The 22,057-nt window shown below is 40.6% G+C and overlaps 1 protein-coding gene across 1 annotated transcript in view; it reads left to right on the plus strand.

Moving 5' to 3' along the window:
• Positions 1-22,057, plus strand: part of LOC118814881 (MOB kinase activator 3B) — a 73,173-nt gene that overhangs the window by 18,006 nt on the left and 33,110 nt on the right. Inside the window, exon 2 of the mRNA XM_036580737.1 lies at positions 11,637-12,284. Within this exon, the coding sequence (XP_036436630.1) occupies positions 11,867-12,284 (418 nt within the window). The 5' untranslated portion in view covers positions 11,637-11,866. The remainder of the gene's footprint in view (positions 1-11,636; positions 12,285-22,057) is intronic.

Raw genomic sequence — 22,057 nt, forward strand, 5'->3', positions numbered from 1 at the left:
TTCTGCTGTTAAAATTCAGCAAATTATAGACTTTCAAGTGAGATAAGAGAAAAGAAGAAAGTGTTTTTGGTGTAGCAGCTTTGTAGCATACACCAGTAGATGTGCCATTTCTCTAGGTTGTATTTCAAAGCGTTCATCATCAGGTTCTCTCTCTAGCCATGTTTACATGCAGCCTATTAATCCGTTAATAATCCAACTAATAAAAGGAAAAAGGAATAGAATACGTCCATGTAAACACCTCAGTCAGAATAGTCTAGTCCGATTGAAGACCTTTGGAATACAGTTTCTATCCGACTGATCGAGGTGGGTAATCCTGTAAATAATCTGTTAAATTGAAGAATAATATCCGTGTAAACGCCTGTATCTGATTACATTCCCTATCGGAAAGTTTAAGTCCGTTCTGATCATGTTCGTCGCGTCATAGTGAAAGTTTATACCGTTCAACATGGCGGAGCAGAAACTGGTCTGCAGAGGAGACGAAGTTTCTGCTCTGATCTTTAAAAGACGGCGGTGGGACGGACGTCCAGCTTATGTGTCTCAGAACACGACGTCTTCCTCTCGGCCTTCTTTAATAAGGACATGTGAAGGACGTTTTCCTGAGTCTGACATCATTTTAAAGCAGTTAAAAACACAAGCGCTGCTCACTGCTGCTCATCTCACTCTGACTGGACTCACGTGATGCTGGTTGTCATGGTAACGTCTACACTCAGTGGTTCTCTGATCAGATTGGCAAAAATCTTTGCATGTAAACACAGCCTCTGTTAGTCAATCAGCGTACAATATACTGGGTCAGTATCAGCCTGACATTATTAAGCCTGACCCACATTTGATGCCGTTTCTTAGTGGCAGTCATTATTATTCATTTCCTATTATTAGTTTGTTTTGTTTTGTGTTTATATTTATATTTATATTTTTGTATATATATTTTGCCCATTTTGAACTTGACCAGATTCAGGCACATGTTATCAGGTTTTAGCTCTGAGCCTAATCCAGTTTCAGTATTTTTTTCTTATTCTTATGTTCTAAATAAACCACTGTGGAGTGATATAAACAGGTTTTATCCACAACCTGCAGAAGACTCGTTTTCAGATTTTCAGTGCATGTTTCCCACCACGTTTTTCACTTGCGACCAATTAAAAACGAAACTGTCGTAGACACTTTCTGCTTTAACGGCCAAACTGCTGGCTTGAAATTAGCAGCCTAGCAGGTCTGAATTTTGTGGCTGCATCATCTGTGAAAATACAAAGATCGTATTGGATTGGAACGGATTGAAATCGGCCAATATTCAACGTTAAACTGCTTGGATCGGATCAGGGAGCCAAAAACTGACTCAGGACTCAAGTGATGTGTAGTTATGGAGGAAGAAAAGTAGATCGCTGGTATTGGACCTGTTGTTGATATCGGTCACTTCCCTGAGACATCAGATTTGGTATCAGGAGACAAAAAATGATACTTTGGTGCTGGGGGTGGGCAATATGGCAAAAATATTACATCACGATACTTCAAGACTATTGCGCAGTACACAAAACGCGTCAGATTATTTTGTTTTTTCTGAGAAGTTGAACATGTAGTGCCACATATAAATAAATAAATAAATAAATAAATAAATAAATATTAATAAACCTGCAACATCAATGATTTTTATTACATGTTTTACAAACAGTACTCCACTTAAACAGGCCCAGTCATGCTCACTTTTTAATGAAACACGTAGATGGTCAGTGGTCTTTAAGTACAGATGAAAGTCACAATATGCTCAGAAAAGCACACTAATAACTTAATAATAAATGATTTTGCATTTGAAAAAAGAATAAAAACGCCATAGAAGATAAAGGGGTTAGTTACGCTTTGATTGTGCTGATTGTACATTAAAACACAGAGTACAGAACCAGGCTGTAGGCCAGAATATTGGTTCTTTTTTGGAGGAGCCATAAATCTTTTAAAAGCACTTTCCACTGAAAGCTTTTGCAGCTTTTGTAGAAAATGGGAACATTGCTGCGTAAACTTTTCCACAGACAGCACTGGCTTATGTTATTTATGTAATAAGAGCTATTACATGTTTTAATCATTATTTGTCACATAGTGATTATGTGCATCTTATATGGTAGTTTATCACTGCTGTGGGATCAAAGCCTCGTATCTCCAAAATGGTAACTTTACAGGAGAAGGAAAAAACATACTCTATTTTAATGTAAGTCTATGGAACCAGACATATTTACATGTCATTTTGGGCTGTTTCTTTTGATCCATTCATCATGAAATTTACACACAATGTAAAGGCCAATAGGCATTTACAAATGATGTCAAAAGCTGAAAAATGACAAAAATTGAGGTTTTGTTCCGACATTAGCGATATGTAAGTATAACTACAACATACTAGATTATGTGCTAAAACATACTACCAATTACACTGCTTTCAAGTGCCACAAAGTTATATATACTTCTGTGTTTTACCATTAACCTCTTAAAATCTCAGGCTTATTACATCGTAAGACTTCTTATTAATTACATAATTACTCTTATTCTTGAGTTTCTTAAGTTCTTAACAGATTTTTACGTTTACGTGTATGACATTTGGCAGAATACGGCAGTTTTTATTCAGAGCATCTTACAAGTAAACCATCTTATAGACGTAGGAGTGTTAGGAGTGTTAGGAGTCTAGCCCAAGGATTTGTGTTAATATTGCATTGTGTTCTTGCGCGAGCAGCTAGATAGCTGATAAAGATTGTTTAGTCTAGGCCAGAGGTTCTCAACCTTTTCCACCTCAAGGCCCAACAAGGAAACAAAACGTTTTTGCTCAAAAATGTTATTTATGGGAAATTTTCAATGCAGTGAAATGTGGGGGGGGGTAGTCTTACAATATGTGATGTGTATCAGTGAACAAGAAATATCGATGTAAGTGGACAACTGAAAGGTCAGGTGTTTCTAGAGGCAAACAGTAAAAAAGCTGAAGGTGCACTGTTATTGTGGGGCTTGTATTAATGTTGTTAACTGTCTAAAAACATTTTATATTCCTTTTTTTATTGTTAAGTCAATGATTTCTTCATTGATTTTTATGACAAAGTTCCATCTCACGCCCACTACGGACCACTGGTTCCACTCAGTATAGGTCAAAGGACCACCAAGGGGTGCTTCGCAGCCCACTTGTGGTCCTCGGCCCGGAACCCGATGACCACTAGTGGTCCGCAAAGCCGCAAAGACAAACCCTGGTCTAGGCTTAGGGACTGAGTCTGAGAAACTGGTCCATTCTGGAAAAAATCCATTCAAATGGTCAACAGAGACAATGTGCTTGATAGCCTGTTCACTTTAACATAAACTTAACACCTTTAAAAACCTTTACTGTTCGAATGTGTAAGATGCTCAAGTAAATGAAGTTAAGGACTATTAGTAGTTTCACTTTTGCTGTTCTTTTGAGTCACTGCAAGTTTTACGGAGCAGTTCAGGATCTGTCTATCAATGATGACTTTGTGTTTTCTTATCATTTCTGTGGATCGATGCTGAGAGAGATAGAGAAGGAGGATAAACCTGCCAAACTGTCTTTTTATCTACAAAAGATTAAATTTACTTCCTCACTCCTGCTCAAGCACTTCCGTAAAACGAGACTGTCTCCTTTTAGTATGTCTGTCCAAGAGAGTAGTCGTAAATGGATTGTATTTGCTTGTTTTGTTTTGTTTCGTTTTATTTTTGATTACTGTCAGTCAGCTTGACAGATTTCATGAGGTGAAGACTGACCAGGGTTGAAGAGTGCCCTGTGTTAATGTCAGTTCCAGCCAAGTATGGGATAATGGATGTTTGGTCTTCTTCATGCTGTGTCTGATCTTTGATCTGAGTGTATTGGCCCGTGTTGACCTGACCGTGTGGCCTCTCCATCCACTCCCTTCTTCCCCCTGACAGCCATAAGCGACAGGCATGGAAGAAATAAATCTTCATCCACATGGCCACTAAGATCAGTGGAGGCCTTTTACAAAGACTTGGCAAATGTTTGACAGAGTTAAATTAGTTTGTTATAAGAAACTGACCGTCTGGTTGCAGAGCAAAAATATTTTGTACGCCAAACTTCGTGTCATCTTAAACTTTGACAAGCAAACTAAAATCCTTGACCAGTAGAGCTGCTGTAGCAGCGTGGACCTCTAAGCAGCCAGGCTTTGTATAGCAACAATGAAGAAACACAATGGAGAAAACACTAATTTAAGGAAGACCCTTTTAACATTTCCCCCTCACTGGCTGTAACTAACCACATAAAAGTGAAGCAGCGAAATATGTAGTTAGTCAGGGGACTGTAATTGATGATATAACTATCTTTATTTTGGTGCTTTTGCTGTTTAACATAGGTGAGTTAGCCAGCTTGCTTATTGCTAGGTTAGCTGCTTGGCTAAGCACCACTGTACACAGCAATTACCCCACTGCCACCAACCAGACCAGTTACAAACATTTATTTCTATAACTAAAAAACTATAAAGTTATTTAGTAGAAATTTAGGTAGAAAATGATCTGGTATCGATGTGTTTTCTCGTGTTCTTTTACTGTTTATGTTTGGCGAGTTAGCTAATTTGCTAACTGCACCAAAATGGAGAACTTTTTTCAGTCTCCCGGTCCAGCCCTGGTCATGCTGATCTGGCAAGGGGACACAAACTGCAAATGTCAGCGTAAGAGAGTCTGCTTTATATACAAATGTGTGAATAAATGAATAAATGCAAATAGCAGTACTGGACGATTTTGGACTGTCGAGTTGTGAAATGACCTTAAAGCACCTGGAAGTTTCTGCATTAGCTGGGCTTGTTAGCATTTGGCTAAGGTAGCATGTGAGCTGTTCCTAGCATCATTGAATCCGTCAAGGGACGACTATAGCAGACAGTTTTGGCTGATTCTGGCTTTCCTACTCATTTGTAGGTTGACTACTGGGCAGATGTTAGGCATGCGGGCCAGAATAGGGCCAGACGCTGGACAGCTTCACTTGGTTTTGCTTCTTGTCTATGTTTGTGGGCCATTTCTGGCATGCATGTTGTGGACCAACAGTGTAGTTGGGCCAGATTTGGACCACATCCATCAGTTCTTCTCACTTTACAGTGTGCGGTCCAGATCCGGGCCGAGGACCCAGCTGTATACTGGGCCAGAACAAACCCAAGGATGTGGCCCACAAGTGGAGACAGATTTTGCTAACTGGAATAGCACTTGCAGTGACCTCCATAGAGTTATAATCAACCTGATTGTTGAGTAAGAGAAATGAGGTACTAGATGAGCTTTAATGGACATCTGGCTCACAGTGCTAGGCTAAGTCAGTCACCCCCTTGGTTAAGCTCTTTGAAGCACACAGGTGGTAGTAGCTCAGTGGTCAGAGAACTTGGCAGTGCTTTCATTCTGTTTGCTTTGTCGTCTCATAAAGTTCAGGGGACGTTTTCTCAGTATAAACAAAAGGCCTCATTTCCTTTCTCTGCAAAAAATAATATCTTAAGTGAAAACCTCTCAAATATAGTCAAATCTAGTATTTCTCATTACGAGACTGTTGTAAGAATAAGTCTTTTCCATTTTTACTTGTTTTAAGTGATTGTGTTTAGTGAAAGTGTCTAATTCCATTGGCAAATTAGTTTACTTGTTTTAAGAAATAATGACGATAATTTTGCTTATTTCAAGAAATGATGCTTAGAACGAGTAATATGATCTGCCAGTGGAACGAGGCACTTTCATAAGATAAAACTGCTTCAAACCAAGTAAAAATGTCTAGAAATAAGTAAAGAAATCTCACAATATTCTTATGACGGTCTCATAATGAGAAGCGTTAGACAAACTGACTACATTTAAGATGTTCACACTTGCTAAGAAATCATTTTTGCAGTATTGTGAAAAGGGTTCATCTGGTTTGAACTCCACACGGCCTCAGGGTAGTTAGCAGCGTCTAGCAAAAGTCTCTATTAAAGAGAACTAGCCACTGGCTGGAGGTTCCTGCAAACTAATGGTTAATTATTTCCTTGTGCACTTTTAATGCAAGTCCGTATCATTTGTGCTGAATGTCTGTATTTGTATTTATCTAACTACATTAAGCTACAGTAGTGCTTTTATCTTTTAGTTCATGCAGATTTATGGGTACTTTGTAGTGTTTCGGCTTCCTCTCTTCACTCTGAATAAGAATGAATAAATGTAAATGTACTGAAAGATTTTAGGAGGCTGAGAAATGACCTGAAAGCATCTGTTAAGCAGAGTGTAGCCAGAAAACTTGTAGAGAGGAGAATCACCACTCTGCAGTGTCTTCTGGGTTTCTCAGACGCTAGAGGGCGCTCCCGAGTGAGTCCAAAATGAACGGGTTGATATGGAGCATTTGAGCAAAATCATAGTTTAAAAATGCTTCAACATTTTTAATGTAAAATAATACAATCATTTCCTGAACACAGAGCAGCATAAAGCATTTTAACACTGCTGTTTTATTTTTAAGAGCTTTTAAACTCGAGTTATAGGAGTTTAAAAAGGCGCCTCATGTACGTTCATGACGTCTGTGAACGCGAACAGCCAATGAGCTGCTCCGCTCCCCAACCAATCAGCACTTAGTAGCAGTGATGTTAGCGTCCTGCTGCCCAAAACCCGTTTGCTGTAGAATAAAGGAAACATTCAGGTGAGATTTCTTTACTTTTTTAGTGAAATCCATCCTTCTGCTTTCTAAAATTAAAGGAAAGTTCTGGTTCAGTGATTAGAAACTATTTTAACTTTAGTTTTTAGCCGTTGAGCTCCATTCACTCCCATTCATTTAGGACTCGCTCACGGGCGCCCTCTGCTGTTTAGCGGTCCTGTTTTTGATATATAATGGGGGAAATAGGAAGAGGCCAGGCTCCTCATAAACCAGCTCTGGTGTAGCACCTGGATTAGCAAAGTTCTTTAGCGTCTGGTTTAGCTAGCATGTCAGTGAGTTCATACTCATGCAGAAATGGGGCTTTACTAACAAGACTGCCAAGAATAATCTCTCACTTCACAAAACCTAAACCCCGTGTATCATGTGTACACAGCACCTGAAGCACAAGTCAAACAGGCGGGGGAATTCCGAGACTTTCCAAGCCTTAGCCAGAATCTCCCAGACAGCACCGCGCTTCCCCGAAAACACTTTTGCTTTTAGTTCTCAGTGTAGTTTTGAAGGAGGGGATTTTTCTTTCTTGCCTGTCAAGATTCCCTTGTCGGCTAATGAGGTCAGAAATAACTCACAAAGTGGCGACAAAACACCTATAAACAGTAATTATCCCTAATGGGGATCTACTGATGATTGGTGCAGTTAATGCAGTTCCCTCACACCGTGGGAATGTTACTGTGTGCACCTGAGAACGACCTGTTCATGCAATACGCAGACAAAAACAACCATTTGAGTCAAATCTGCTCTGGATCTCAGAGCTGTTAGGCTGTTCTGGAAACAAATGATGTGGAAAAACCAACATGCCCTCATAAATTACAGTGTACTGTAAATGTTTTGCAGTAAATTAAGCATTTTTGGGGCTCAATATTCACAGTTAACTCTCAAAAATAAAGGTTGCTAATTGGTTCCTGGGAAAAACTTTTTATTGGGACAGAACCTTTACATAATACAGAGGTTCTTCAAAGCTGGGGTGTAGCTACAGAGGGACTGTGGGGCTTGTCCCGGGGGTCGGCAACCCAAACGTTAAGAAGAGCCATTTTGTCCTTTCAACAGAAATCAAACCACCTTGGCAGCCGCAACATTTTATGTTTATTTTCACCATCTTGGCTGTAAATATGTCATTTTGGAGAGTAACATGGTTTTATTTGCACTGTAGGCTTCACGTCCTCTAGGTCCCATTACCACCATTGTAAAGAAATCTGGTTGGTAAGTTTCTCTAGAATGCAGTTTCACATCAAACCACCCTGAATGACTTTGTTTACAGTTCAACGCTGGAAGTATGCAGAATTTTTCTGAAATAGAAATGGAATTTCTATTTAAGGAAGTCACAAATTAGGAAAAGTTTGACTGTAGCGTCAAATAAACACCAGCGTAAAAGAAGAAAACCTTTATTTTCAAAAAATAATCATGAAGCATTTAGGTTTTAACCCTTGTGTGGTGTTCAGGTCTGTGGGACCCATTTAAAATGTTTACTAAAAGAAAAAATGATGTGATTTATTATTATTTCAGCCTCAGATTTTTGGTCTTTGCTCATTTTCTGTGAAGAACATATAAAACAACCCATGTTCAGTGTCTTCACTCTGTTCACCCCCCACACATTTATATTATACATGTGGTGTTGGGTGAACCCGCGGGGAGTGAAAGTGTGGAGGTCCTGTGTCCTTCACTCTGTTCTCCTCCTACATGGCCTGCTGTTAGTGTGTGTGTGTGTGTGTGTGTGTGTGAGAGTGGACAACATGGACAGGCTGCTTACTGGCTACAGCTGCTAAAGGAGAACCCTACGCTGGACACTTGTGATATTTTAAACATCTGGTATTTTTCCATAAACTGTTTTGGCTGTATTGATTTAAAAACCCAATAATGCGGTGGGACCACCAGACCACTGAGTAACAAACACATCAACACCACACAGGGGTTAAACTAGTAAGTGTAACTTCTCAAACTGTACTTTAGGAGAAATCTATCCACCGCGCTGAGGCCGAGCGTGTAGGAACACATCAGCACGTATCCACTGCACTACTGTTTAAACAGTGCAAACAATAACCCTGCAGTGCACATGTGAGAGTTCTGCCTCACCATGTCTGCGCTGACAGTAATAACTCAGCTTCTATTACACAACCATCCTGTTCTGACTCGACCGGCAGTAGCAGAACAGCTGTCCTGGGTTTTGCTGATACACACTCTTGCTCATCTGCCCTGCGGGTATGTATAAAGCTCTCGGACCCCGAATCTGAAAGCACACACGATTACTCACAGCCCCACACCCGCCTGCAGACACTCCGCATCTACTTCAAGAAAGGCCCTAAGGTTATAAATGAGTATAAAACAGCCTCTTTGGATTTGATTATCATTCTTTGGGTAACAGTTGTATACAAATCTGACCAGTGGAGCGAGTGGACAATCGCAGATCATAGCGCACAAGTGGCTGACTAATAATACATAGTTGCTGATATGTTTTAACCGCAGTAACGAACGTACTTAAATTATTGTTAATTGTGAAACCTAATTTTTTGTTTTGGTGATTTTGAGAAAGAGTATTTGGGTCCTCATGACGTAATATAAACAAGTATGTGAGGGCCTCTTCGGGCCAGCCGATACAGTACACCCAAGTTTTTTGTTTGTTAGTTTGTTTGTTTTTATGGTTTTTTTGTTACATACATACATCATCTAAACCGCTTATCCTTCTGGGTCGCGGTGGGGTGCCAGAGCCTATCCCAGCTGTCATTGGGCGGAAGGCAGGATACACCCTGGACAGGTCACCAGTCCATCGCAGGGCAGACAGACAGACAGACACAGTCACACACACATTCACACCTAGGGGCAATTCAGCATGTCCAATCAGCCTGACTGCATGTTTTTGGACCGTGGGAGGAAACCGGAGTACCCGGAGGAAACCCACACAGACACGGGGAGAACAGGCAAACTCCACACAGAAAGAACTCTGGTCGCCCAGCCGGGAATCATCGGCCATTCTTGCTGTGAGGCGACAGCGCTACCCACTGCGCCACCGTGCCGCCCGTTTTTTTATTTTGGCCCAAAAATAATTGCATACTTTATAAAATATTGTCATAATTAATTATAATGGATTCTAAGGTTCCAAAATTGATGCAGTCGCCACCATGAGATCGATGCCTCACGATACATTCATGTAAAACTAGGGCTGTATCATAATCAGAATTTGAAAGAGTCATTTTTCAAATCACAGGAGCTGTGTTTAGGATAAATCCTGCATTATTCAGCATTGTCTTCACAAGTTTTAAGCGGGGATTTTATTTTGTTTATCGTAATATCACAGAGCTTTTGAACTGGCAGTCTGGCATGCTACAATCAACATTCAAGTCTTGAGGGGGAGAAAAGGCCTGGACCTTAAATTATAGGAAATAATCACATTTAAATCACAGTGGCAGTAGCGGTCAGAAAAATCGCAGGTTGATATTTTCCCAAAACGGTTCAGCTCTTAGTGAAAACTGGGGTACTGATAATGTCCACTGTTGTACTGTTGTGTTGTTTTGAATTGTATCACACCTTTTTGTATTGTATCAAATGGTATCGTAGCATATTATATTGTATCAAACTGTAGTGAAGCACATCACATTGTATCATATCATATCATTGTATTGTGACTAGCATGTTAGCTTGTGGCTAGTGTGCTAGCTTGGGGCTAACATTCTGGCTTGTCACTACAGCAATAGGTTGGAACGGGATAAAGCACAACTTTCATTAAACAAATATTGAGGTTTTTTAAAGTTGAATACTCCAATAAACTGAGAATAGAAATGTTAACATATTAATTTAAGGCGTCAAAAAATGAACATTTATTAAAAATGAACATTTATTTATATGTACTATATATTTTAGAGTTAGCCTTGGGAAATGGTAAATTTTTGAGGTATCAGAGATGGTCTCTGTGCTAGCTGAGCAGTTTCTCTCGATGATAGGTGGGGCTGGTGGGGCTGTTTTGAAATGTTTTAGCTACTTGGCTGTTTAGAGACCTTACCTCAGTTTGATTTTATTCGAAGACTGAGGTCAGAGCACTAGCTTGGTTGTGTTTTTTAGCCAGTAGCTTAGCGGCTAGCTGTCAGAATTGGTTGACAGCACAGAGGTAGCCAATAGTTACATGATGTACTTGTGTGCTGCATGCTGGGTGTTGTAGTGAGAGAACAGTAACGAAAACATGAAAATGATGACTTAAAAAACAATGTAAAATTCTATCAAACTAATGAAGCTGAAACATGATATTATTGGTCAATATTTAGTTTTCCACGCCCACTGTCCATGATGTTGCCATTAAAACTCGGTAGATGTTTTAGAGAAGAGATTATGTTTTGATGGAAGATTGATAAGTAGTACACTGTTAGTAATGAGGGTACTTTGCAGGTACATTTTTCGCTCATCAAGGTACAAACAATGTAAATGTTCCCTCAAAGCTCCAACAGTGGTTTTAAGGTCTGATTGTGAACCTTAAATAAGTTTTTCCAGGTGAAAAGTTCGTATTTGTACCTTTTCATAACCGAATGTTTTAAAACAGAGCAGTAAAATAAAAGCCTGGAGACGAGACGGGGTGTGTGGAGTCAGTACAGCTTAGAACATATCATTTCAGTGGATTATGGTTCAGTTATGTTCCCTGACTAAAGGTACTGAGATGGACCGTTGAGGGTCCCACCCCAGTGACAATAGGGGAGCTGCCCCAGTGACAGTTCAGTGCCTTTATTTCTGAGAGTGTATTGATAAGAAGACACTCATAGCTAAAAAGGTTCTGTATAGCACAAGCAAAGGTTATATGGTTTGTAGCAATAGCAGAATCCTTTTTGATGCTATAGAACCGTTTTTAAAACAGTCTTTAAAGAGCTCCATCATGGAGAAGAAACATTTAACCATGCAGAGAACCATTTAAGCATTCAAATGGTTCTTTCAGTTGTCATGGTTCTATGTATTACCCGAAGAACCTCTTTTTAAGCTTGCAATAGTATCTCTAAAATTCTAACAATACCCATCCCTAATCAACTTTGTCCACTCTTTCTTTCAGGTGAGCATGCCATAACCTTGAGGACCACCATCAGCTGAAGAAACCTCAAATCATCGTGATTATCTTCTGTCCACTGGGACTCCCACCATTTCTCTCTATTCACCCATCCATCATCCATCCCCCTTTATCCCTCCTTCCCTTTCCTCCTCTCTCGTAGACCCCTTCCTCTCCCACCTCGTGGTCATCATCATTTTTCACTCCTAGTTTTGCTAGACCTTAGCACAGGAGGGATGTCCATCGCCCTCAAGCAAGTCTTCAACAAGGACAAGACGTTCCGGCCCAAGCGGAAGTTTGAGCCGGGTACGCAGCGCTTCGAGCTGCACAAGAAGGCTCAGGCGTCGCTGCACTCGGGCGTAGACCTGCGGGCGGCCGTGCAGCTGCCGCCGGGCGAGGACCTGAACGACTGGGTGGCCGTGCACGTGGTGGACTTCTTCAACCGCATCAACCTCATCTACGGCACCGTGTGCGAGTTCTGCACGGAGAAGAGCTGCCCGGTGATGTCCGGAGGGCCGCGCTACGAGTACCGCTGGCAAGACGAGCACAAGTACAAAAAGCCCACGGCGCTGCCCGCCCCGCAGTACATGAACCTGCTGATGGACTGGATCGAAGTGCAGATCAACAACGAGGACATCTTCCCCACCAGCATAGGTGAGTAAAGACACCCTTAAAGATTTGACCGCCGGTTAAACGGGACGTTTTGTGCTGAGCTGAAGTTGAAAAGCACTGAAAGCGATCAGTGGAGATGATCTAGAGGGGCTTGCTAGGAAGATATTTTTAGAAATGAGGGGATGAAATTAGAAAGTCATAATATATCTGATGACTATTAAGTGGACACTCCAGTCAAAATGACAAATGTAAACATTGCTGAATCTGGGGTAGACATGCTTTCTTGCATCTTACAGTGGTGTCACAGTGGTCTCCAGTTTAAAGACTAACAAAACCCCCTTCTGATGATGGATATTGAAGGTGGGAGGAGCTTTTAAAAAACTACAGCTGGTTTGTTGTAGATTTTTGGGGGCTGTTTTGAAATGTTTTAGCTAACTGTCATTTTGGCTTCTTTTCTCTGTCTGAAAGGGTAAAATAGTGTCTTTTGTATCAATCTTGGCCCAAAAAGTGGCCCAAATCTGATCTTTTTCCTCATGTGTGACACAGATGTGTGTCTGTGTGTCAGTGTGAACAGATAAACACACTGAATCTGACATTTTCAATTCCGATTTGAGACACGTTCTTATGTGGTACTGAAATCTGATACGTATCCAATCTGCAGCAATGCAACTCAGTCTGAACAGCCAGATCGGAATTCATGCAAATTTTACGTCAATCCAACTCGACATTTGTCATTATATCATGCTGCTGAGACTCATAAACATCTGGGCTGATGTTTCTGTACTAAAAGATTAGAAGAGACTGATCCAAAACCCTCAGTGTCCGAAGAGATTTAGAAAGAAATGACCGAACGCGGCCGCAGGAGAACGAGGCTGCAGCGTCAAAGAACAGTTAAAAGTCTGAAAGCAAAGTTTAAAGAATCCGAGGACGCGAACCAAAGAAGTGACCGCGCCCTTTTTACGGCTCCAACACATTCTGGGTGGTGAGCCCAGCTGTCAGTCAGTGAAGCTTCATGATGGCTCCTGTGATGCTGGTAAAGATGAGGCTGATCCTCCGGGAGCGACTGGCGTTCGTTGGCAGTCATGATTGTTAACCTCTGGATGAGCCGTGAAACAGCATGAAGCATTGATCTTTTGCGCATCTGGGTCAGTTTAGGAGCTGATCTGTTCAGACTGTCACATACAGATCACATTTAAAAGATAATGTGAACAGCCAAACAAAGAAATCAAATTTGGTGAGAAAATCAGATTTGGGCCACTTTTACCTGCTGTGTGAACGCAGCCTTTGTCATAAGTAAAGACAGAAACATTTTCTTTATGATTTGGTTTGACAAGGTAAGAGAGTCAGAGGTTCAGGGTAAGAGCTTGGTTGTAGCCCATAGCTCAGTGGTTAGGCAAGCAGTCAGAATTGGTTGACACTGTAGAGATTCCAAATGGTTGTATAATGTACACAATGCATGCTGAATAATGTAGTGTGAGAACATTGATGAACAAAAACAAAAAAAAGCAGTACAAAATCCTAAATTCTGAGGCTTGGTGATGCAATGCTGAGCTACAGAATACTACACAACACAACAAATGACATATTAAACTCTAGTTTTAGGCTGAAATGCCCCTCTAAAGAAATAGTTTAGCAACAAAAACAATTTAACACAGTTTCCCACTTACCTCAAATGTAGTCAATCAGCCAAGACATGTTTGGTGACTGAAGTTTGCTTCTTTAGTTTTGCACTGATGCTACGAGGCTAAGGTAGCTAATAAGTAAGGGAAGCTTATACACAACAGTTAGCATCTTGCAAATGAGGCATTCTATGGAAACGACCTACTTTATTCTCAGGTAACTGTGAAAAAATAGAATACAAATGGATTAAATTCCATATTTTAGTGGATATTCCATGATTGACAACATGTGGTTTGATGTTCTGTAGCAGCCATTTAGTAAAATGCATTGTTCATTAAAAATGTCTCTGGTGTTCCTTTATTATGTGGAACACCAATGACGATCAGTAACACCAGTGACTCCTATGGAGAGAAAAAGTGGACGTTTCTGTAGAATGACCCAAATAGCCTACCTAAATCATCACCCAGATAAAAACACACGCTGTATGGACAGAATTCAGGCTGCTGTTTTTAGGTAAGTTACATACTTTTGTGTATTTTGGTAGATAACAGTGTGTCTGAAATCACATGCGCAATTTGAGATCACTTAACATGGTTGAGGCAAGTGGGTGGTGATTTCGCACTATTCCTTGGAATAGTTTTAAGCGGAGATTACAGATTATTGATTTTTAGAGCTGTATAGATTAGTAGACGTCCCTCCTGAGTAATTTATGCTAAAAATGGCCTTGCAAAGCACAATCAGTGCTGATTGCGTTATTGATCAGGGAGGCCTAAAATAACACTGTGGTTAATTCATGTGAGTGTAACAGTTATGCTTGCTGTTAACTTTTTATTTGATTATGGATTAATTTTATTTATTTACTGGCAGTTACATCTGCATTTAATACCTATATTGGTGGTGTCAGTTTGTCAGTAGCTTTGGCAAAATGACCAGTAATGTTTTGTAAGTTCTCTTCACCCCCATTTACTGTTTTATTCCCATGTTTACATAAACACGAAGGGTTCAATATTGATATAAGACTAACTGAGATGATCATACAAGCAGCACAGGTTGATCGTCATGGTCCAACCAAGGTCTTGCACTGAGCTTAGCACAATTAAAACATGCCTATATTGACCGGACGATCTGCGATACACTGCATGTCCAAAAGTTTGCAGACACTTGCTTATCCATTGTGTCTTCTGAAATCAAGGATATTAATAGGGAGTGTGACTGTAACAGCCTCTGGGAAGGCTTAGATGCTAAAACATTGCTGTGAGGATTTGATTGCATGCAGTAACAAGAGCATTAGTGAGGTCAGGTGCTGATGTTGGATTAGTTCTGGGTCACAAATGGCACTCCAGCTCATCCCAAAGGTATTGAATGGAGCACTGGGATGTGCAGCAGCGGGACTATATTCTCTGGACTGGTGGAGCTCCATCCAATACCTTTGGATGAATTGGATTAGCATGTCTTCAGAACCGGTCATCCCACATCAGTTTTGGTGGTCTACAATGTCTTGCTCCTCCTTTCTCCAGGTTCCCTATATTTATTAAAACTCGTGCGCTGCACGACGCCTTCAATCAGCTGTGCTTTGTGAATGATTCCCCTGCAAGACGCGACAGGAGCCGAGAGACGAGAGACACGCAAACCTTTAATTCAGTGTTTTCACTCCAGGTTTGGAGCCCCTGCACTGTACAGTTTAGTGTTCCTCTCTGCTGTTCACACCTCGTTCAGCTCAAGAAGGGATTAATTAGCTAATAATATCAGGTATTTTAACCAGGAAACCACAGTTATGCAGTGCAGGGGTTTCAGGACTGGAGCTGAACTCTGAACTAACTGCACCAGCAAACTTACAGAATCACGTCTGTCGAAACACAACGTCGTTTTCAGACCCACGACATTCAGTCTGATATTTAACGCTTATGTTTCTCCATTCAAACCTCATTTAAATCAGAAACAGAGAGTAAAGTTATACCGGCTGTCTGCAGCTCCGTTAGGGGGCGACTGTTCATCTCTCGGCTGATAACATCAGCTAAAGTTATCTAAAGGCCAGCATTGATCTCATCTGTGTTAATTAGCTGATGTTGTTACCCTCCTATGATGACAGAGTGTTTCTCCTCTATATGAACACCATGGGATCCTTTACCCACCCTGACGTGAGGAGCCAGTGGGCTTCTGTGCTGTTAAATGCTGTGAGAGACCCTCCAGAATAGGGAGAGGCGCTGACAAATGTCAGTTTAAGTGGAATCAGGAGTTCAGGGGAAACTGTATAAGGATCTCAGACTATTTTATCGACTTTGTCCAGGCAACGTTTTTCTCTTTCAAAATAAGGAGAGTCATTTTAGCTGTCTTTCACCTCTAGTTATACAACCATTAGACAACCAATAGACAACCTTCAGAAAACCATTAGACAACCATTTAAAACCATTAGAAAACCTTCAGAAAACCATTATACAACCATTAAACAACCATTAGACAACCAATAGTTCAGAACACCAATAGACAACCATTTGGCAACCATTAGAAAACCACTAGAAACCATTAGAAAACCTTCAGACAACCATTAGAAAACCCATAGACAACCTTCAGAAAACAAAGACAACCATTAGAAATCCATTAGAAACCATTAGAAAACCATTGGAAACCATTAGAAAACCTTCAGAAAACCATTATACAATCAATAGACAACCTTCAGAAAACCATTAGACAACCAATAGACAACCTTGAGAAAACCATTAGACAACCAATAGACAACGTTCAGAAAACCATTGCACAACGATTATGAAACATTCAAAAAACTATTAGAAACCATCAGAAAACCACTAGAGACTATTAGAACACATTCTGAAAACCATTAGACAACCAACAGACTAGAAATTCGGTCCCAAATATGGCTGCCACAGCAGAAACATCACATGACTGAAACCCTAGGACACAGCTCATGTGAACGTCTTGGTTTGGTCCAGTCTCATAGACAAAGAATGTAGTCGGCTATTGTGTGCATGCAAACTTAGTCATTGACCTTTTTGGTGGCCTCTGATCCACTGATGTCTGATGCCTATAAAGCTCCGGAACAGACACTGCTATACTACTGGCTGTAACTCAAGGCCAGGACACCTTCTGAAGGAAAGGTTTGCTTTCATCTTGACATGAAACACCAGACTAGACAGCACTACATCAGCACCACCAGAGGCCAAACCCACACCACACTACCACACCTGTGATCTGGCAGGTCACACCTGTTCATGATCACTTTCATCAGCCTGTTTTTAACTGTCTGACCACAGAGACAAGTACATTAGACGCTCAATACAAGAGGACTGTTGTTTTGTTCATGTGACGTGCTGGGAAAAAACTAAATCTCTACCATTCTGCGCCATCTGTGGGTGTTCACAATGATGAGCAGGCCAGGTTTTTGGGTTTGTTCGTCTTGTTTACTCTGAATTGTTTGTTGCTTATAATAGCGAACAAGTATTTCTAAATAGGGAGATGAAGGTGTGGTGCAGGAAAAAAGAAAATTAGGTAACACTTTCTGTGAATGCCACGTTTGTAAGCATCTATAAACACATTTATGACATGTTATAACGCATTCATACGGCATTATAAACATGGTTATGAATATTTATAAAAATGAATTACACTGAATTACACTTTATAGCCATGTTTATTTTACATTATGAATTGTTAATATAATGCATTATAAATAGTGTTAATAACATGTTATACTGTCAGTGCCAAAGAAGTCAGTCCCAGCTTAGAGTGTAAAGCAAAGACAAACATAGAGTTTATTTACGTCCTGAGATTTCCAGTATTGCATTTCTCAGCGCTGGTGCTGTTGGGCTGCATTTTCAGGGCTTCAGTCCTGAATATTCAGATGCTCCAAACAGGCTGACCAGCCTAGAATTACTGCTACAATGTGCTTTTCTTACCCAACGTCTCACTTTAAACACTACATTACATCACAGCAAACCAAGAACCCATCAGCCCCTCCCCTGAACCCCCTCTGACATCACACTGAGCGTGAAGTCACTGTGGAGTGAAGGCCTGGAGAGGGAGAGGCGAGATAGTAGAGCGCTGTCACTGTAATTTGTTCCCTCACTGGTTCTAAAGTCAAACTATAGTACTATAGTTAAGTAAGTGCCAAGCTAACGGTGGTGTACATTACCTTTCCCACATTGGGTAAAACACTGATGGCAGCACTAGTTTAAACTCTGACATTTGAAGCCTGTAATGTGCTTTACTGTGAATGTTTTAGTGTTTCAGTAAATCCTTCAGTAAATACTTCAACTTGAAGCCTCACTCTGAACACTGGAGGAGGCTTTAGTACAGTACGCTTCACTTTACTTAGAGCGGACAAATACCACTTATGAGCTCTTATAATTTGTTACGATCAGTACTTATAATGCATTATGTTAACAATTCATAATGCATAATAAGCATGGCTATAATGTGTAATGCATTTTTATAAATATTTATAGCTATGTTTATAATGCCTTATGAATGCATTATAACATGTTATGAATGTGTTTATAGATGCTTACAAACGTGACATTCATAGAAAGTGTCGAAATTAAATACAAATAAATGGATAGATTTCACATCTTAATCAGAGCTGCTGAGGTTAAAGTAAAAGGAGCTGGTAGGTGGTGGAGGTGAAACGTGATGTTATTGGTTGATATTTTTCCCCACCCACTAGTGCACAGTGATGTAACCAAAACTCAGATGGCCTTTTAGAGGCAGGCGAAAGTGGATCAGATGTTACAGAAAAGCCAAGAATTTTGTATTTAAATGGTCTGATATGATGAATTGTGCCAGGGACATGAGTTAAGGTGAGAAGGGTCCATTTGGATTGACTTCAAACCCTTAAATCTTTAAACGCCAGGCTTATTAGTCAGTTAATAAGGCAGTTTATTTGGAAAATTCTCTAGTCAGTTAGCCAGGACATGTTTGGTGCCTGAAGTTTGCTTCTTTAGTTTTGGCTAACGCTTACATTTCCTATTAGCCACATTAGCCTCATAGCTTCAGTGTAACCAACAATGTCTTGGCTGATCAACTACATTTAAGTTAAGAAAAAAAAATGATTTTCACTTTTGAAAAACATTGAGCTTGTGTTGTACAGCTCTAATCCCCATCTCAGTAGCCTCCTGCCTTCCGCCAGCCTTTCCCTTTTTCCCTCCGTTCCCTCACTCTGAACAGGGCCCGGAGGCTGAGAGGTATTGCTAACCTGAAATACTATCACTAACATGATGTCAATTATTCAGAGCCATCAGATCCCCCAGAGACCTGCCCTTCACTCCTACCAGTCACCCTCTGCAACCTGAACCAGTGGCTCAGGTGCCAGTGCTGTGAAGCAATGACAAAACAAAGGCTTCATATTAGAAGAAAATTTCCTATCATGTTAGCAGTGACCAAAATGGTCACAGTTTTCTGTAGTATAACAGTATTAAACATTTTGACAGTATGAATTATTATTCATTATTATTATTAAGTCGATACTTTTGTGTTTCCAAGGCCCAATCCCATTTCTTATTTTTACTCCTAGTCCTTGTTTTCAAGTGTCTCCTTGCCCCTTGGAACTGAGTAACGAGGGGTAGTGGTTGAAATCTTCCCTCTGAAATGGGACCCTCAGATAAAAAGAGCATTACTTCATTAACAGCTACCAGCGCTGCTCTGTAGGCGACCCTGCCAGTCTGCAGTGACAGCAGAGGAGGGTAAAGTTCAGCTCCTCACTGCTGGGCTTTAGTTACATTTAGGGCATCATATGCCTTCAAAGAGGGGGGCAATTATTTATTATCACCCACCCCTAATTCTTCAGTGATATGAAGCTGAAGTCAGATATTCTCCAGCTTCTTGTTCAAGTTTTCCCGTTCCACCATTGAAGATGGAATGAACATTTTAGCTAGCTAGCTATCGAGACATCAGCATACTGCCAGCAGTTTTTTATGCTTATTATGAAGAAAATGACCATAATGCACTTAAATGACACTAAAGTAAGATAAAGCAGTGGTTATCGTAGTTTTCTAATGGAGAAAATTCTCACATTTGTGGGTTTCTTTGCTCTCTTGTTCTCCATCTTGCTGGTTTTTCTTTTTTTCTCATATCACTCTGTTTGGAGTCTCTGAAAAACCTCTGTTTGGAGGACAATGTAGCCCTAACACTTCAGCCTACCCCTCTATCTCAACAAGAATCGGGACACCCCACCCCTAGACGTAAACGGAGGGATAGGGCTAAGTGGTAGGGGCAAGGGGTGAAATGGGATTGGGCCCAAATCACTGATGAGATTTTGTCCTAATCCTGAGATTTATTAACCCAAGGTATTGGAAAAATGAAGCTTGTTTGAACTGAACGTCTCAGGTCAGTAACTTCTGAGGAGTCGGGTTAGGTAGGAGGGCAGTACTGCTGTGTTGTTGGGGAAAAGCTCATCAGGGCTTTTTTTGTAAGACAGCTTAAGACATTTGGTATGACGAGACACTGTATGATACGCTTTTATAGAGCTGTTGTGGAAAGTGTGCTGTCCTTCTCCATATGTGTCTAGTATGATGGTACAAGAGCGTATAAGAAAGAGTAGCTGGAGAAAGTGGTGCGTACTTCCTCTAAAATCATTGTTGTGAACTTCCATCTCCTGCTTCTATATATGCCAGAAGGATGTCTATGCAGAGCGATCACACCCAGCACAGCACCTTCATAAAACACTCATCAAAGCATTTTATAGATAGATAGACAGACAGACAGACAGACCGACAGATAGATAGACAGACAGACAGACAGACAGACAGATAGATAGATAGACAGATAGATAGATAGATAGATAGACAAGCAGATAGACAGACAGATAGATAGACAGACAGATAGATAGATAGATAGATAGATAGATAGACAGACAGATAGATGATGGACAGACATACAGACAGATAGATAGATAGATAGACAGACAGACAGACAGACGGACAGATAGATAGACAGACAGACAGACAGACAGACAGGCAGGCAGGCAGGCAGGAAGACAGACAGACAGATAGATAGATAGATAGATAGATAGATAGATAGATAGATAGATAGATAGATAGATAGACAGACAGAAAAAAAGAAAGAAAGAACTTTATTGATACCGAAGGGAAATCAGTGTTACAGTAGCAAGACGTAAAATTGCACATAACCTCTGAAATTTAAATAGACATGAAGTAAACGATGAGAAAGTAGGAGTAAGTATATCTATTTGCATATTTACACAGCAGATTAGACAGATTTGTTGTATTTCCATAAGAGCAGGTATTGGAGTGGTATGTGGTAGTTACAACACAATGAGTATAAACATAACTAGGAGATAAGCAGTGTTTACAGTCTAAAGTGTACAGTGAGAGTCATTACAGTAGTGGTTATGATATATATTTCCCAGTGTGTATTAACCGGAGAGGAGATACAGTGATGTGGTTCTGCTCAGTTCAGACAGCAGGAGATCAGTACCGACTCTGCAGTGAGGAGACTCGTTGCAGAGCCGTATATCAGTGGGTAAGAAAGATCTCACACGGCTCTTTAACACAGCGCAGCTGTAACAGTCTGACCTGAATGAGCTTCTCTGTTTATCCAGTGTAGCATGCAGGGGGTGTGAGGTGGTGTCCAAGATGGTTAACAGCTTGTTGAGCATCCTATGTTCTGCCACAACCTCCAGAGAGTCCAGCTTGACTCCTGCAACAGAGCCAGCCTTCCTAATAAGTTTGTTTAATTTGTTCAGGGCACTTGTTTTTATTTTATATAGATAAAATATCAGATTTTGAATTCTACTCGACAATCTTATCCTTGTTTATTTTAAGAAGTTGTTTATTGTTTTAATTTGTCAATGTCTTTTGTGTATGAGTGTGTATTGTTGTGAAATTCCTCATAGTCTGAATTATTAAAATTGGAAATTATATGGTTCTCATTAGGCTTTGTATCGTGATTATATCATTACAATCTGGAACCATCCCATCCCTACTTCATACCGCTGGTACTTGAGCCACCAGAAGCCATCTTTTTCTCTTTCTCTCCTTCTCTCTCTCCTCCACTCATCCCTATGTGTTTTTAGGCCCTGTCTGCGCTCTGAGCGGGATGTAAATTATTCAGTCTTGACGCGTGCGCCTTAGCCCAGGCTCAAGCCTCCCTCTGTTTGTATTGGGTAAAATATGCATTATTCAGGACGGCTGGAAGAAAAGGCCGAGCGGAGGAGTTTAGCGTAC

The sequence above is a fragment of the Colossoma macropomum genome, unplaced genomic scaffold (assembly GCF_904425465.1).
Source record: "Colossoma macropomum unplaced genomic scaffold, Colossoma_macropomum, whole genome shotgun sequence".
NCBI classification, from domain to species: domain Eukaryota; kingdom Metazoa; phylum Chordata; class Actinopteri; order Characiformes; family Serrasalmidae; genus Colossoma; species Colossoma macropomum.